Source organism: Chelon labrosus, assembly GCF_963514085.1.
Source record: "Chelon labrosus genome assembly, chromosome: 4".
Classification (NCBI taxonomy): Eukaryota; Metazoa; Chordata; class Actinopteri; order Mugiliformes; family Mugilidae; genus Chelon; species Chelon labrosus.
The window spans coordinates 25,206,097-25,221,786 of NC_140340.1; the positions used below are offsets into that span (position 1 = coordinate 25,206,097).

At 42.4% G+C, this 15,690-nt stretch overlaps 1 protein-coding gene across 1 annotated transcript in view; it reads left to right on the forward strand.

Moving 5' to 3' along the window:
- Window positions 1–1,988: 1,988 nt before the first annotated feature.
- The window catches only part of cdh4 (cadherin 4, type 1, R-cadherin (retinal)), a gene marked incomplete at its 3' end in the record, with an annotated part of 183,504 nt that continues 169,802 nt past the window's right edge, over window positions 1,989–15,690 (forward strand). The window contains exons 1-2 of the mRNA XM_084543582.1: window positions 1,989–2,191; window positions 3,222–3,333. Of these exons, the coding sequence (XP_084399708.1) occupies window positions 2,138–2,191; window positions 3,222–3,333 (166 nt within the window). The 5' untranslated portion in view covers window positions 1,989–2,137. The remainder of the gene's footprint in view (window positions 2,192–3,221; window positions 3,334–15,690) is intronic.

Consider the following 15,690-nt stretch of genomic DNA (forward strand, 5'->3'; position numbering starts at 1 on the left):
AAGTCCTGACCTGCTCATACGCCACTGTTTAATTTTAAAATTAGTGTTTCTTGGCTGCAAGGTTTGTATTTACTCCTTATCACATTAAAAAAAAATAAAAAATTGTTCAGGAGTGGCCAAACTTTTGCATATAAATGTAACACAAAGTGACTTCAGGAGAAATTAGTAATTCATCAAATAACAAATGAAAAGCAGAACTTGTCAGCCTGTGTAGCTACACTAAGGTGCTCCCACTGAGAACTGGGGACTCACATTTTGGGAGATTCGCTTAATAATTCAACACGGCCTTAAACCAATTCCCTTCAAGTGCCCAGATGGTAATTTTATTAGGCAAATGCTCCGTACTTGAAAGAAATAATTTACTTGCCATCCTAAACTGGCAGCGTACCTTGGAGCCAAGCGGGATTCACTGTGCGGAGAATCTGTCGTGCGCTTCTTAGGGCTACTAATTCAGCAAAACAGTAATTTCATGGGTATCACTGTGTTTGTGTCACAGAAGCAGATGGGGAAGCTGTATTTTTTTAGGGCCATACGTATAAGATAATATGATCTTAATGGAGGATGAGCTGATATGTCAGACTGTGTGATTCAGACAGAAGGGGACATCCGTCCTCATTTCATGAAGTATGCTGTGCGTTTTACTAATTAGGTTCAAAGTGAAGGGAGACTGCATGTTCTTCTTTGAATGTGGCGAATTATTGTCACACTGCTGGGGAATGTCTTATTCCCTTGAGGGCGTGCCATTTTCAGCACATTCAGACATTTTCTTCCTGGAAGCTCTTTTTCTTCTCAGCCCTTGTCAACAGCTGGTCCCGTGTGAGGAAATGACAGTGACGGATACAAAGACGAGGCTTTATTTATTGAGTGTTGCTGTTTATTGTACAGGGCGTGAGTTTAAATCCTTGTTGTACAGTTCCCCTGTCAAGCTTGCCTGGGTAGAATGAAAGCATATACGCACAATGGCCTGAAGAGAGATGAGTGGAGAGCATTTTCTCATATCTCTGACCTTAAAAAACCCAGCCCTCTGGACAGAAACACCCACCGAGCTGTAGTCTACTACACAAGGAGTACTTCTTAATTATCAGCCTCGAAGCCGTTTATTTTTAAGATACCATTTAAAGGAGAGACACTGCGGAACAAACTGTTCAGAGAATCAGAGAGAGTTTTGAGTGGTGAAAATAGAGCAGTAAAGTGAATGGCAGTGACAGGGGGCTGACACTGGACTGCGTTGATTGACACTGCAATACTGTCCTATTCCTTTTGATGGGATTAAATTGTCATGACCTCTCAGATATGGAAATTGCGGCACCGATCTGAGGCTTTGCAAATGTCAACATTATTAAACTGTGAGAGCAGTTAAAGCAGTTAAAGGCACAGTTCACGCTTTCCCAGGGATGAATACGGAAGGCTGTACAGAAAGATTAGTCAAGGTGTGTGTTAAATACAACACAGTATCCGTTTTATTAAATAATATGAAGACTGGATTGGTGGACCAATGATATGAAGAAGAAAAAAACAAAACATGTTTCCTGTAGATGATCACTTTTCTTTTTTATATCTGAACCTTTCATTCACAATGAAAGTCTTATCCCGCAGTGCTCTGCCATAGCAGCCTTAATAAAAAGCTAATAACTCGGCGACTCTTGCTTTACTTATAGCCCAGGATCAGGGGCAGAGGGGGGAACTGGGGTGTGAAATAGACTCCAGTTAGCTGATGGACACATGAAGGACTCGGATGGTTGGTTGTCACTCACACAGCCAGAACCGCCTTTTCTCCATCAGAAGTCAAAGTATAAATCTAAATAGCCTGGAAAATGCTACCCCCCCCCCCCCCAATAGATCTCAGAAGTGGCTTCATCACAGGGAGTCACTCGGAGCGCAGACAGTGCGCACCGCCTCGCCTGCTCCTCCGTGCGGTAGGAGGGGTTGTAGTGACGCTGTTATCCAATAGGCACCGGCTTTCTCTGGACCGAGCGCAGCATCTCTGTCTCAGCGGCACTTTTGCGCCAGACAAGTAGGGACCGTCTCTCACTCAGCACCCGAGAAGAAGAAACGGGGAATTACTGACGTGTATTTTTGCGACGAAGAGTAATATCTTCTCCTTTTTTCCCCCCTTGTAACGCGCGGTTTTGCAAAGATGAGCGTTGGCTGCGTCATCTTGGCGTGCACCTCACTCGTGGTCGCGTCCTGGGTAAGATGAGTTAATTTCTGCATTGCTTTTTCGGCTGACAGTACGGTGGAAGTGCTGCACTGCTGTAGAGCTTTCTTGGGCTGTGCAGAGCGCTGCAGGAGATCCCGAAAGTGGTTGCGAACGGCTCACTTTCCCCCTCATAGTGCTGCGCTTTAGGCAACATGATGCCTGTAATGGAACCTAATACGGTGCATTTTAGATGAAGACCAGGTTTGTTTGACTGTGGTGCAAAAAGTCACTGAGAACTCAGTTCCTTCTCCTCCCCATCCTCTCGTCCTAATAAACTGCAGTGCATTGTTGCAGAGGACAGTTTACGCATTGTATCTCCCCTCACCTCGCAGTTGCAGAAGCTTAGGCTATTGGACAATTACAGGAGAAAAGGAGCAATTATCATCTGATTTTTTTTATAGTCAAACTTGGAAAATGATCTTCTACAATCCGCCTTATTGTTGTGGTACTTTGTTGGGCTTCGCTGATACGGAGTCAGGGAAATACTGAGTTGGCTATAATACAGAACAAAGTGCAGTAGCCTACATTAGAGGGATGAATCAGGTGGATCTCTGCATGTGCATCCTTCCTTCCTTCTGGATGCTGTGAGCCTGCAGCTATTCTTATTATCAACAATAGATTTGAATAGAATTAGGCTTTTTTTCTTTATTATTTTACACACTCACAAACTCAGCGTGCAGTGTTCCTGCCATATTCATCATCTTTATAATGCTCATTCTTACTGTCACTTATATGTTGCTTGAGTTACATATGGTTTGTATTGATGAACCTCGTGTTTGAAACTCCCATGAGAATCTGTTTTACTTCCCTGAGTCTGTGCAGTTGTCTTAAGCCTCAGATGTGAATTTCCACAGTGACGGTCCGTGTGCAAAATGCTCTATTCTGAAGTAAATCACTCACTGTGGCAAGGGAGGCTGTGAGGTTCAGTATCGGGCTGAAAAGGCTGTGAGATCAGCTCGTGACCCCGTGGCCGCAAGTCAATTTGCCAATGCTTAACAGGCCGTCTTGTTTTATTCCTCAGGGGAGTAAGGCAGGCCAGCCCCTCAAATCCCCCTGCAGACCGGGCTTCTCCCAGAACTTCTACACGGTGATTGTCTCGAGAGGTGTGCTGCACGGACAGAGCATTCTCAAAGGTAAGTCAGGAGTTCATGTATTGACTGAGGATATTTTCTCTCCTGTGCCCAGATGCGTCCCCAACCTCACTGTGTGACTGACTGAGTGAGTGTGTGTCTAAATTTGTGTGTGTTGGGCATATATTATAGTACTCAGCTTTCCATCACAGAACACACTCTGGCTGTGCAACACAAGGGGCTCATCTTCGGCACAGACATACTGAGGTTGAACGTGGCTAGGGTTTAAAAAATTGATTAAACATGATGTGACAGCAGGTGTGATGCATTCTGTTCAAGAGCTCTCGTTTGATGTGAAGTTTCATTGATGAGTGAGCACCTAAATTGCGCTGATTGTGGTAAAAACAATGCATTGCTTCTGTTTTTTTTTGTTTGTTTTTTTGACTGACGAAGCAGCAACCTCCTTGAACTGACTCATTTCAAATAGCTTGTTCCCTTCTCTGCATATTGCAGCTGGAAGCCCGAAACTTTCTTTTATTTCCAGTATTCACTGTAGTAAGTTTTCTGGTCCTTTTATTCCTTCTACTATTATTCCTTTTTTTTTTTTTTAGAGAAATTCTATTCTGTTTTCGTTTGCTCCATTTCTTTTCAGTGCAGGCAGTGTACTGAAGCCACTGTGAGGTTCATCACCTGCCATGTGAAATTATTCTGCAGGTTTTTTTCAGTGTGCCTCTTCTGTTTGCTGGAGAAAACCCTCCTCGTAATGGAAATAAATCCCCACAGCCACATTCCAGTGTTCCAGTTTGCATAATTGACAGAGAAACAACACCTTTGACATTCACTGGATGAGCTTCTATAACAAAAAACACATTATATCTCGAACTTTAAACTTCTAGGTGATGAAATTGCTCCCAAGTTAAGGATAGAGGAAGGATTTGAGTCATATTACTTCAGCATTTGTAACATTTGAGATATTTGCTTTCTGCAATAAGAGTGGAGAGACTCGGTTTTGCTTAAATAAATATAGGTGGTTTCACTTTTCCTTCCTTTTCTTCCCTCCGTCCTTGTAGACTGCTCCTCACACTTGTGCGTAACAGCTCAACAGCAGCGTACAATGAGCTTAGCTCTCCCCTGACACCTTGCTTTTATAGCCAAATATTTGTCTATTGTTACGTGAAATGCTATTTGCCAGGAGGAATTGGCACTTTCGTTGTAACAGCTGTTTGAGCATTTTCCGACTGCAGGCGAAACAATTGAATTATTCTGGAGGTTATTTTGTTATTTGGGAAGCTGACAAGGACGGTGCAGCCGGTCAGTGGGGAGCCACTTTGCCTGAAGGGGCTCAGGGGCTCAAGGTTTCTGCCTGCTTGGAAATTGGCTGAGATGGCCTTTCTGACCCAAACACAGTCAACAGAGCGCGGTGTATCTCAGCAGATAGTGTATGTCGGTCCCTTCTCTGTTATTTTGTGTTAAATGCACATGTGTCTTTCAGGGGAATGTTGCACACACGTGACATGTCTTCGAGTGCAAACTGTTTTGTTGCCAACACTTTAATTCAGAAAATGTCACAGCAAAGCTCAACTGCATCATTTTGATTTACCTTTCGTGCAACAGCAGCAGCTCGGGCTTATTACCTTTGCTTCCAGTCTCTCTCTTTCATTTTGTCTGTCTCTGTGTTTGTTCTTTGTGAAAATCAATCTGAGGGCTGTGCCGTCCTCCCAACTGGCCATTCAAAGGGATATGGGCTGCAGCAGCTTAAAGCCCTCGTGCAGTGATTAATGTGCAGTGGCTGGCCTTACTGAAGGTTTGTTTTCTATACAGTGGGACACAAAGTGGGAGGAAGGCTTTAATACTAACGCCACAATATGTATAACCTGAAACTGTCACTTTCCAAGAAAATTAATGGGGTAGGGATGAAATGTGGGAGGGTCTGGAATGCTCCAGAGCTGGATAGGGGGTAGCTGGGCCGCTGTGGGCCATGGCTGTTGTCTCCCTGGAGAGATGGACAGTGAGCAATGGGGAGAGGACCAAAAAGCTTTGGCCCAGCAGGTGCAGTGTGAACCAGGCTTCTGTTTCTAGTGGCTGAACAAAATGTGGATCTCACCCCTTTTCATGTGAGGTGGAAGGGGGAGTTTTTTTTTCTTCTGTTTATTGTTTAGATGGTGTGTGGGTAATTTGGGAACGGCTATGCAACATTTTTCATGTCAAATTCATTAACACTAATCTCAGTTAATTGAAGGTGTTGCAAATATCATGCTTCATGCTCACCTGGTTGTCACACAGCGTGCCTTATGTGCCACTGCGTGTGCGTACTGACAGGACCATACTGGTGTTTTATCACACTTTCTATTACTGCTGACAATTTTACAATGCACACTGTAATGATTAAAATGTTTTGCCTCCAAGGAACCCATTGATTTATTTTTTTTAAATTAATTTCAGTATGGACTGAAAATATAATTGTTGAGACTTTGAACTTGCTTGAGATCGGTTACCTTTCTAAGTAATGCATTTGTTGTTGTTTGAGTTGTGCCTGCATTAACTAGCACACTTTAAAATGAGCCAGAACTTCTGGGCTCATATATTAAAGAGTTTTTTAGCCTAAAAAGATTAGATGAATCTCTGACTGACAAAGATGGGGAATGGCATGCAACAAAGGACCCCGACCAGCTCATGCTTAATGCCTGGAAGCAATAGGCTATCAGGGCACCTAAATCTGCAATTTTATCTACAATACACAGTTTGACTTTTGACCTTCACAGGACAAGCAGTTTCAGAAGATGAATAAATGACACAGTTTGACATGAGGGGATTTTTTCAACCTCTCTTTGCTTTGGTTCCCCACCTATTTGACTTGTCACCCTGTGTCCAATAAGTGCCCCATTAGAGGTCGGACCAAAGAGCAATTTTCCCTTCCCTTCTCTTACATCTCCGGTACTTTCATTTTAATATCTGTTAAGTCCAGGAGGTAAAATAAAAAAAGAGCAAAAATTACAATATTTTATACAATTAGAATTCTCCTCCTTTCCCGTCTTGAGATTGTCCCAATCCCTGAGATTTCTTTTTCTCCGTCCTGACAACTATGTTGGGAACAACAATTGCTTGAAAAATGTGAAAATGGAGATACTTGCTTTCCACTGGATTGTGATAAAATTGAAATTAACGGAAACCACGATGACATCTAGAGCCCACCAAATACGATGAGATATAAAACCCTTAATTTAAATAATATACAATTCGTAGTACACATACAGTACTACAGTAATGTTTAACAATGGTATGGTCCTTTTATATTTGCTTCTTTCATGTACTTCTCCCCGTTTAACGCTCAGGAATTGAAAGGTCATTTTTGAATTGTAATGCATCATTCAGTGTCCCCTTTGGTCATTCTTTACTGGCTTCATAGGTTAAAAGGGTTGTTATGGCTTTGTGGTTGACCATAGGAGACCTTTGTTTAACTAACTCGCAAATCTCTGCCCTGCCGCAAAGTTGAGCGGAATAAATCGTCCCGTGCTCACATGGAAATGTTTGTCTGGGAGCTGGGTCGGGATTGGAGGGAAAGGCTGTGGCACACAGGCAAGCAGACAGCCAGGCCTCGAGCTGTGATTCGTGCAGATTCCCACTGTGGCCAGATAAGCCATGAAAAGAAATATTCCAGTGATTGCACATCGCTGTGTAAACCATCACCCCGCTCCAAGAGCCGGAACAGACACCTAGGAACACGGGCGACGGGATGTGGCCCCGGCACAAAAGAAATTGATTTGAAATACAGTTCAGTCAGGATAGTGCCTCTTTAAGTCGCTGTCAACGCATATTTGAAAAGACAGCAGTGATGAGTTTCACCCTTTGCACCTCACCAGTCCTGGAAAATAGCACAGCAACACTGTGTGATTTAGACGCTGGTCTGACTGCTTGCTTTGCCTTATGTCGCCAAGATTTTGTGACAAAGCGAGTGGCTTTGATGGATTTACTGGATTGAAGAAACCTTTTTTCACTGGAAAGAGGTTTAGAAAGAGGCGGTTTATTGTGGCCAAATGAGTTAAAAAAAAACATTGATGAGAGCTTACTATTTCCTGGCAGCAAGAGAAATAATGGACAGATTTGAACATTAGTTAACCAGACAGACTGGATCTTTTGTTAAAATCTGCACTTTTCCACCTCGTGTCCACACTGCTCCTTCCAAGAGAATGGGCTTGTTTTCATTTCCAGTCCCACTGTTGTCTCTTGAATCACAGGAGATGAACTTACTCTTTGAAAAAATAATCCACAACTTTAGTGTGTTTCCTTGCTTCTTTCAACCCTGGGCTTTTAATTTAAAATTGGATCTTGCGGTGCATACAGGGGAAAAATTAAACTTACTGTACTTTAATCTCAAAGATTAATTTAAGGAGGATCCTGCCTTCATCAGCTGTAAGCTTTCAGCATGGATTTCCAATTGATTAATTCCGTCTCTAAAAGTTACACATGCAAAAAGACTTGTAACATGACCCCAATTAGACTATAGTAGGGAAATCTGGCAAAGAGCCATATCTGCTTTGAAACAGCCAGCTCTGCGTTTGCTGTTCTGGGGAGAACTTCTGACTCCTAACCTACTATCCGAAGTGACAGAGCTTTCATAAGTACGTCCAGACCCAAGAACTGGAGGGTGGGGGAAGGATTATGTTTCCAGGCATTTGATAAGCGGGATGCTGTTTTCCTTCTGACTCACGATCGTCTCTCTTGTCCTCCAGAGAGTCTTTCATCTCTGCAGCCAGGACCTGCAGTCTGTGGCGAGCTGATAGAATACAGGTACAGAAGATGAGCCACATCATTTCTCTTTATCTCGCCTTCCTTCTCACCAAACCAAGCTACGCTCCTATATCCCTCAAACTCCCTATAACATGACATACATGCTGAGCCAATTCCATCAAGCAAGCCACCCAAGATATAGTACATGCCACAGCACAATGCTTTTCATCCTGTTTTGTAGTCATTCCATCTGTGGAGGTAGTAAGTAAAAAATGGGGGTTTGATAAATGGGAAACTGGCTGTCAGCAGAAATATTATTGTCAGGGCTTCCATGTGAATTTTATTAGTTCTGCTGCACTGATCTCCAGTGCGCTCCACAGTGTACTGGTATTAGCTTTAGTCATGGTCGATCGCTGGGTCTTGGTATGTACTCTCCTGGAGTTTCATTACAACGCAGATAGTTTCATTGCTTTTCCATATGGCGATCACTGAGAGGCGAGCATCATTCATCTGGAGCCCATTGTATTTATGGCGATAAAGTGTCAGAGACAAACTACGAGTCTCACACTGCATTTTAAAAAAACGCTGTCGGCATGAGCTCCGCCTGGTGAGATTATGCTGCAGATCTACGTTTTCTGACAAACTAGAGGTGAGCTAATTGTTCCCTGGATTCTGACCTTCAAAAGGAGCCAACTATGATATTATCTGACCTCAGATTGCATCTGCAAGAGCTGGCGGCTGTGGGTTAAATCATAGAGTGATTAGAAGGAAAAAAAGAGGCACCTCTGATGGTGTTAGCCAAAGAGAAGTCCTTGGAAAGGGATTAACGGATAAGAGAGAGGACTGTTTTGGACGAGGAATTTACTGTGTTTCAGGAGTTGAAACAAGGACATATTTAGTGCAAAATATTCATGGGCAAAGTTTGAAGCCGTGTTTTCTATTTCCAGAAACCATCTCCAAATTACAGTTTAACCCTCCTCAGTGTTCTGTACATACATTATCAAAGAGAGGAGGAGAAAGGAGTCTTTTGAAGGAAATGCATGGCGCCTATGCCGCTGATGACCTTGTATTCTGTGAAAACTATTTGCATTTGTTATTGAAAACCTTTTTTTAATTGACCACCCTCTCTCACAATCGATGTGTATTAGCACTTTGCATCTCAGTGCACTTTAACGATCCTTGGCCTTGATTAAGACTCTATTGGCTTTTTTTTTTTTTTTTAGCCGTGCAGGAATGAACCATTTTCCCACTCGGAGACCTCTGTTTCACCTCTTCGCTGCGAGTGTGTAACCCAGAATCCACCAGTTCATTACAAAGGTTTCCACCCCTCCTCTAGGCTCGCAAGATTTACATGCATCTGAATACAAATCAGGCCTTCAGTATTGAAGTGATGTTTCTTCACCTCAAATTATTCACTTGCCTGTTATTAGGCTTGTTTGGATTGTCACAACAAGGCACACTGCAGGGTCATTTCCGTGGATTATTGGATAGATAATGAGTATTACAATGAATAGAAAAAGTGGTTTAGCTACAACGAGCCAACAAAAGAAACTGAAAACACAGAGCGAGCCCTTGGTGGTAGCGCCATCTGTACATATTAGGAAAAAGCTCAGTTTTTGCCAATTTTCTATTTGCGTTATCACCTTTTGGAAATTGTGGCTTTTCAAAGTTGTAAGTGGCTTAGAGTCATGTCATGCTTTTTTTTCGTCCAAGCAATGAGATAGAATAACGTGCCGTATAGACTACAAATATACTCTAGTTGACCTCGGTCACACACTGCATGAATGTTTGGAGTCTTTTGAGCCACTTGCGATTGTGTATGTCTGTAATTACTCTGGAGTGGATCTCTGTCAGAGAAGAGGCCCCAAAAATCCTCAGATCCATTCAGTCATTTTTGTGAATACCAAGACGGCTAGTGGGTGATAAAAACAGAGAATGTAGGAAAAGAAAAGATGGAGGCAGAACTGGTTCTTGTTGGCATACATCCGAGGGCATCCTGGATCATCGTCCATTCCAAGCCACTTTTCGTGTATATGTGAAGGATGCCATGAAACTTCCACAAACTACGCCCATCGTGAACATATTTACAGTATGTGTTTACTGAGCTCTGGGAACCTCTACCTACCCTAACTGCCCATTTGCTCAGCTGTGCCTCCTTATTTTTCTCCCCCACCCCCATTTTCATTCCTGAGTCAGGGGCTGAAAGTGACATACAGCTTCTCACTTTATTGATGAATTATGACCAAGCGGTTTGACCTTGTGCTTCCACTTGACCTCACATGTTCTCCAACACTCATATCCTCAGTCCGCGGCACCGGAGGAGATGAAAAACACGGCCCAATCAAAATGATTTACGTTTGGCTCGACTCTACACATAGATCCTTCTAAGCTGCTGCTAAATGCATCTCCAGAGGACCACTGTGTTGTGCCGTAGTGCAGTTTCTAAAGCCACGGGGCTTTTGCTATTCTATCGCCTTAATTAAAAGACTACACTGTCAAGATGCCTTTGTTCTACAAACTCTAATATCACAAAAGTCCCTCGCCAGAGTGGGGCTGGTGCTCCACTTTGTCCTCTGGATTAATTTAGCTCGGAATCTATATTTGATCTGGGCATCCGCACGCATGCACTGGTTTTTATTTTTGTTGAATGGGTAAACACACAGTTATATATTATATATATATATATATATATATATATATATATATATATATATACAGTATATACAGTATATTTTATATACAGTATATTTTGTGCACTGTGTGTATTTGTGTTTGCATGTGTTCGTAGGCAGTGCTCTATCCAGAGGGTGATTATCTTAAATGGAGAAATTAAAGGATTACAAAGCAGCCCAGTAATCCAGCTGTCAATCTCACAGCTCATTAAGCAAAGGAGAGGGATGACGGAGGGAGAGAAGGAGAGAGATGCGGCACACTTAGAGAGGATGAGAGAGGTGGAGGGTGAGAAAGAGGAGGATGTTTATAGTGGTAAAGATGTAAACGTGTCAGTCAAACAGAGAGGAAGCTTTTCTTTGATTTCCCTAATATTAATTAAAAACTTTCATTACTAGAACAGACAAACTGATTTCACCTCCGCATCTTAGATGAAATACCTCATAGAGAACAAATGCAGTGAGATCTGACTGTAAAATTCAATTAGCAGCACGCTGTTTGAATATAAAAAGTATGACATTAATCAAATTGCACTTTTTGGTGTTAATTGAGTGAAACTGAATGAAAGATGTGAAGGTGTGACATTTCTCAAAATATTATTTGCACTCCTGATTGCAATTCTGTGCTTACAAGCTAGAAGTGGAGACGCTGTAACACTGCTCAGTTGTTGGAGTTTATCATTTGTTCAGTGGTAGGATCGTCATGACACCTTTCAGTAGAACCCATCTTAAGGATTCACAGTTGCGTCTTTAAGTTCATGTGCTCAGTTGTGACCGGCTTGCTTCGTGGTTGCTGCTATTCACCGTTTTAAACAGCAAATGACTGAATGCAGCTGCAGTGACAACGCAGCTACATATAAACTGTGTGTGCGCGCTGCAGATTAGCCTTGGTGTTGAGAGATATACAGCATGGCAACCATTTTTCGCCTGGCTCCGAGGCACATAAAAGAAACTGTTGGGGAAGCGATGCCGCCGTAAAAGAAAATAGAAACACAAATCCTGGCTCCATCATGGGGAGAAGGGGTCGAAATTGCATCTCCTATGGCGGTGACTCTTTTTGGATTTGATTGTATCAATTTGCTGTCTATTTTGGATCAAAAAAGTGGGCTGGGTGCAGGTTGATTTGCTCCGACACAGCGACTTGTGAATGCCCGCTGCTGTTTTTTTTGTGCAGCTCCTCTCGTTAAAATTTGAAACTCATTGTCTGTGTTTTCGTAGCATAAGATCAGAAAAAAACAAAAAAACAAAAACAGTACAGTCATTAAATAAAGTCTTGTTAGAAGGTTTTTGTTAGGGCTGGAAGCTGAACCTGAAAACAGGCAAGTATTGAAAACATGTATCCAAAGTATTGAATGATTGCAATGTGTGCTTATTATTAATAATACTTACATACATCTGGTATTTTAACGCTTACAAAATATTGTATCTCACCCTCTTAGATGTGTCAGTGTAAACAGTTAACACCTGCTTTTAGTCTTGTAATTTTATAGACGGGAAGCAATGAGACTGGTTGATTTGTCGAATTAATTAAGCACAGCCAACTGGGCCGTACTTTCTGCAGGCAGGCTATTAGAAAGAGCTCATCCTGGCTGGGATTCAGATGGCTGATTTGGAAATCAAAATATGGAACCATGCTCCTTCCTGTTGTGATGCAGATCTGTTTGTGGGAGGCCGACAAATCTGCAAATATGCTTTGCTGACCAGAATCAGCAGAGGATATTCTATTCTGAGAACTGTGATATAGTTTCGTCTATTCTATTTTTTTTTTCTCAAGATTTGAGGTCAGTAAAGAGTTTTTTTTTCTTTCATTCCTAACAATGCTTTCTTTCCATGAACATATTATCACAAGATGTTTCTTAGAATCTAATGCAGCTAATCATGGTATTACTGCCTCTGGTTTGAATCAAAAACTAGCTGATTTATATTTAGAGCTGCATTTATTAAGGGGGAGCAGGTCACACAGACACACACTAACATACACTTTAACACAGAGGTTAATTTGTTGTAGCAGAGGCCCCTGTAGGTATCTGCACAAATGTTAAATGTGCTATTATACTATTAGCTTTGACCTCCAGATGGTTTCCCTACATTACAATATTCCACCTCCAGGTAGATTCATTCCCAGTCTCCTCCGGAGAACAAGCACACACTTAAACTGGCAGGTAAAAATATTTTACATTTCTAAATCTGATTTTGCCTTTTGTACTGCTTCTCGCGGTACAAAGTGACACATTTGTGCGCTATGTGTGATAGAGACATGCTGCAGATACACGTGAGAGCGTTCTAGCCATCGGCTAGCAACATTCAGAAATTCACATGAAACATCATTACCATGCCAAAGACGTCCCAGGCTGCACACACACACTTATCTTTTGTTGTCTGCGCATGAAAAGATGGAAATTTAGTCTAAGCTTGATGTGTGGCATTTTATTCTTTATTTAGCAAGACGCTGGGAATTTGTAGCAGTACAGAGGAAAATCTGAGGTTGAGAACCCACGTTTTTTTTTGATTGAAATATGGGAGCAAATCAATGGAGCCCTCCTTTTCGCTGGCAACGTGCAATGCAGACACATGCTGGTAGCATCGATCACAGCTTCAGAAGAATCACAGTTTTCCTCTCCCGCTTCGCTCTGTCTCTCTGTGTGCCTCTCTTCCCCTCTCGTTCTCTTTCTCTTGTCTCTTTTCTCTCTGTAGCCTCGTTTAGGTTTTCAGATAAAAATAATAGCTCTGAGAACCAGCAGAGAAGAGAGGGCTAGAGAAGGAGGGGCTGGTGGTGTTGGTGACAGTGTTTGTGCTCTGCACCACAACCCAGCAGTAAGACAATAAGAGGCAGTCTGACTAACTGTGGCCTCTGGGAATAGACGCTTTCTTATTGCCATAAACTGCAATTTAGCCCGCCTAAAAGAAAAACGGAAACAACCGTATTACTGTGTCATCATGATTACAGCCACCACAGGGCTGTGGCAAAATGAATGATGGCTGTTCGATCCAGGCATCTATTTAAATGCGGTGTCAAATTTATAGCTGTGTAAAGCAGTCTAACATCAAGGCTAATCCAAATGATGACACGTCAAAGCCGCCACAGAAAAGTGAAAGATGCTTCTACGCCAGTTCTGCTGTACAGAGTGTGTTTCTCCTCTGTACTTTTGTGCCTTTTTGTTCAAACAAAGATTATTATGCTGGTGGTATTTGCATACAACAGCACATGTCTATGCTTTAACGTGTAGCCTTGCAGCCTGCAGGTTCCTGGCTGAACATGCTGTAGACCCTTCTAATCTACCCGTCTGAATTCTGACCGGAGGGTATAGTAAGCTTTGAACAGCGCTCTGAAAGTATCATTATGAAGCCGAGAGTTAAACGTCCTGGTTGAATAAACTCCGTTGCCCCGCAGGCCCATGGACCTATTGCGCATAACTCACCTGTCATGAATAAACATCCTCCGTCCATAGATATCTGGTGGGGTTTCTGAATTCACACAATGATTCACGGCCTAATTTGCATTTGTGTAATGCTTTTCCAAGATTATATTAAACTATTGAAGTACCATGCGTTGCTTTGACCACGGCGATGGTCTTGCCTGTTATTTATAAAGCTTTTCATGCTCGGGTCAGGTTCAGGGCCTGTAGAGCTCATTATTGTAGAGCTAGGGTGGATGTTGGCAGCAAAACAAGACCATCTTCCAACCTCAAGCCCTGCAGCATGCTGGATGAAATATGAAGAGGAGTTGAAAGAAGGACTGAGCATCACTGCATTCATCAACATAGCCAGCTGCGTAACAGTTTACACTAACAGGAAAGAATGGGTTTATTGTCAACCTTCGTTTTTCACTGTATGAGGATATTTTCAAAAGAAACAAAACAGTTGCTGATGACATATGGTTGTCTTCTCTCAGTGCCAATCTCACGTAATTAAAGTTTCATGCAACAAGAAGTTTTGTTGTAACGTGGTGGAACTGTCTGGCTCACTCAGTGTTCTACCTGTTGAATACCTCGCGGCGCTCTGGCTTTGGGGCCTGAGATTTGCATGTTTGATGAGTCCACTTGTTGAACCACCAGCATATTTTATTCGTTGTAAAAAGGTTTCGTACTCCGCCTCATTCACTTCTATCCCTCCAACATTTTTATCGCACAGGCAACGCGGCCGCTTCCATCACACAAAGAAACCACTGCAGGCAGAAAAGTTGAGCCAATTTTATTTATGTAATAACTTCAACATACGGCCCTGCTTTGGCTTTTATCATCAGTGGTGCCATTGTTAATTTAGGTTGGACAAGGCATCTTGGATCTCCTCGGCACACGTAAACATACACCACTTCCTTTGCTCTGTGAAATCTCTGGAAATATTTCAGCACTAGCACTTCCTTCCCAATTCACTGTGTTAGTAAGATCTTAGCAACCACTTCTAAGCTGCCAGCAGAGGAGACAATGCAAGAGTAGCTCACTTTGTATCCTTAATAGGCATTAACAGAGACTAGCAGCAGTGCCAGGTTTAAAATGTGCTCTGAAAGTATTCTTAAAAATGCTGTTTCTACAATAGTCTCTGAATCATTAACCCCTCGAGTCAATCCCAGTTTTCTGAAGGCCTCATCCACTTGCCACCACATTTAACAACATCAAAATAAATTAAATAAAATAAAAAATCAGGGATGCCACAGATGTAGTTAATGGAATAATGCAGATTGTGATGATTTGTAAAGATGCAACTAAGCTGGATAGAGTGACCACACTGGAGCCATACTACTACACACACGCACGCACACACACAGACACACAGACACACAGACAGACAGGTCATTATATTTGCGGGTGTAATTCTATCAAGCAAAGACATCATCATGAATGGGTCATACATGGATCAGTAGCCTTAAGCCTCTCCTCTCCTCTCCTCTCCTCTCCTCTCCTCTCCTCCATTCACCTCTCTCCTCCGTCTCCTTGGTCTTTGTTTTTATTTCTTCCCTTTCTTCCCCATGGAAGACTTTTAGATCCAATTTGCAGTCCTTTCTCTCAGCTTCAGTGTATTCACC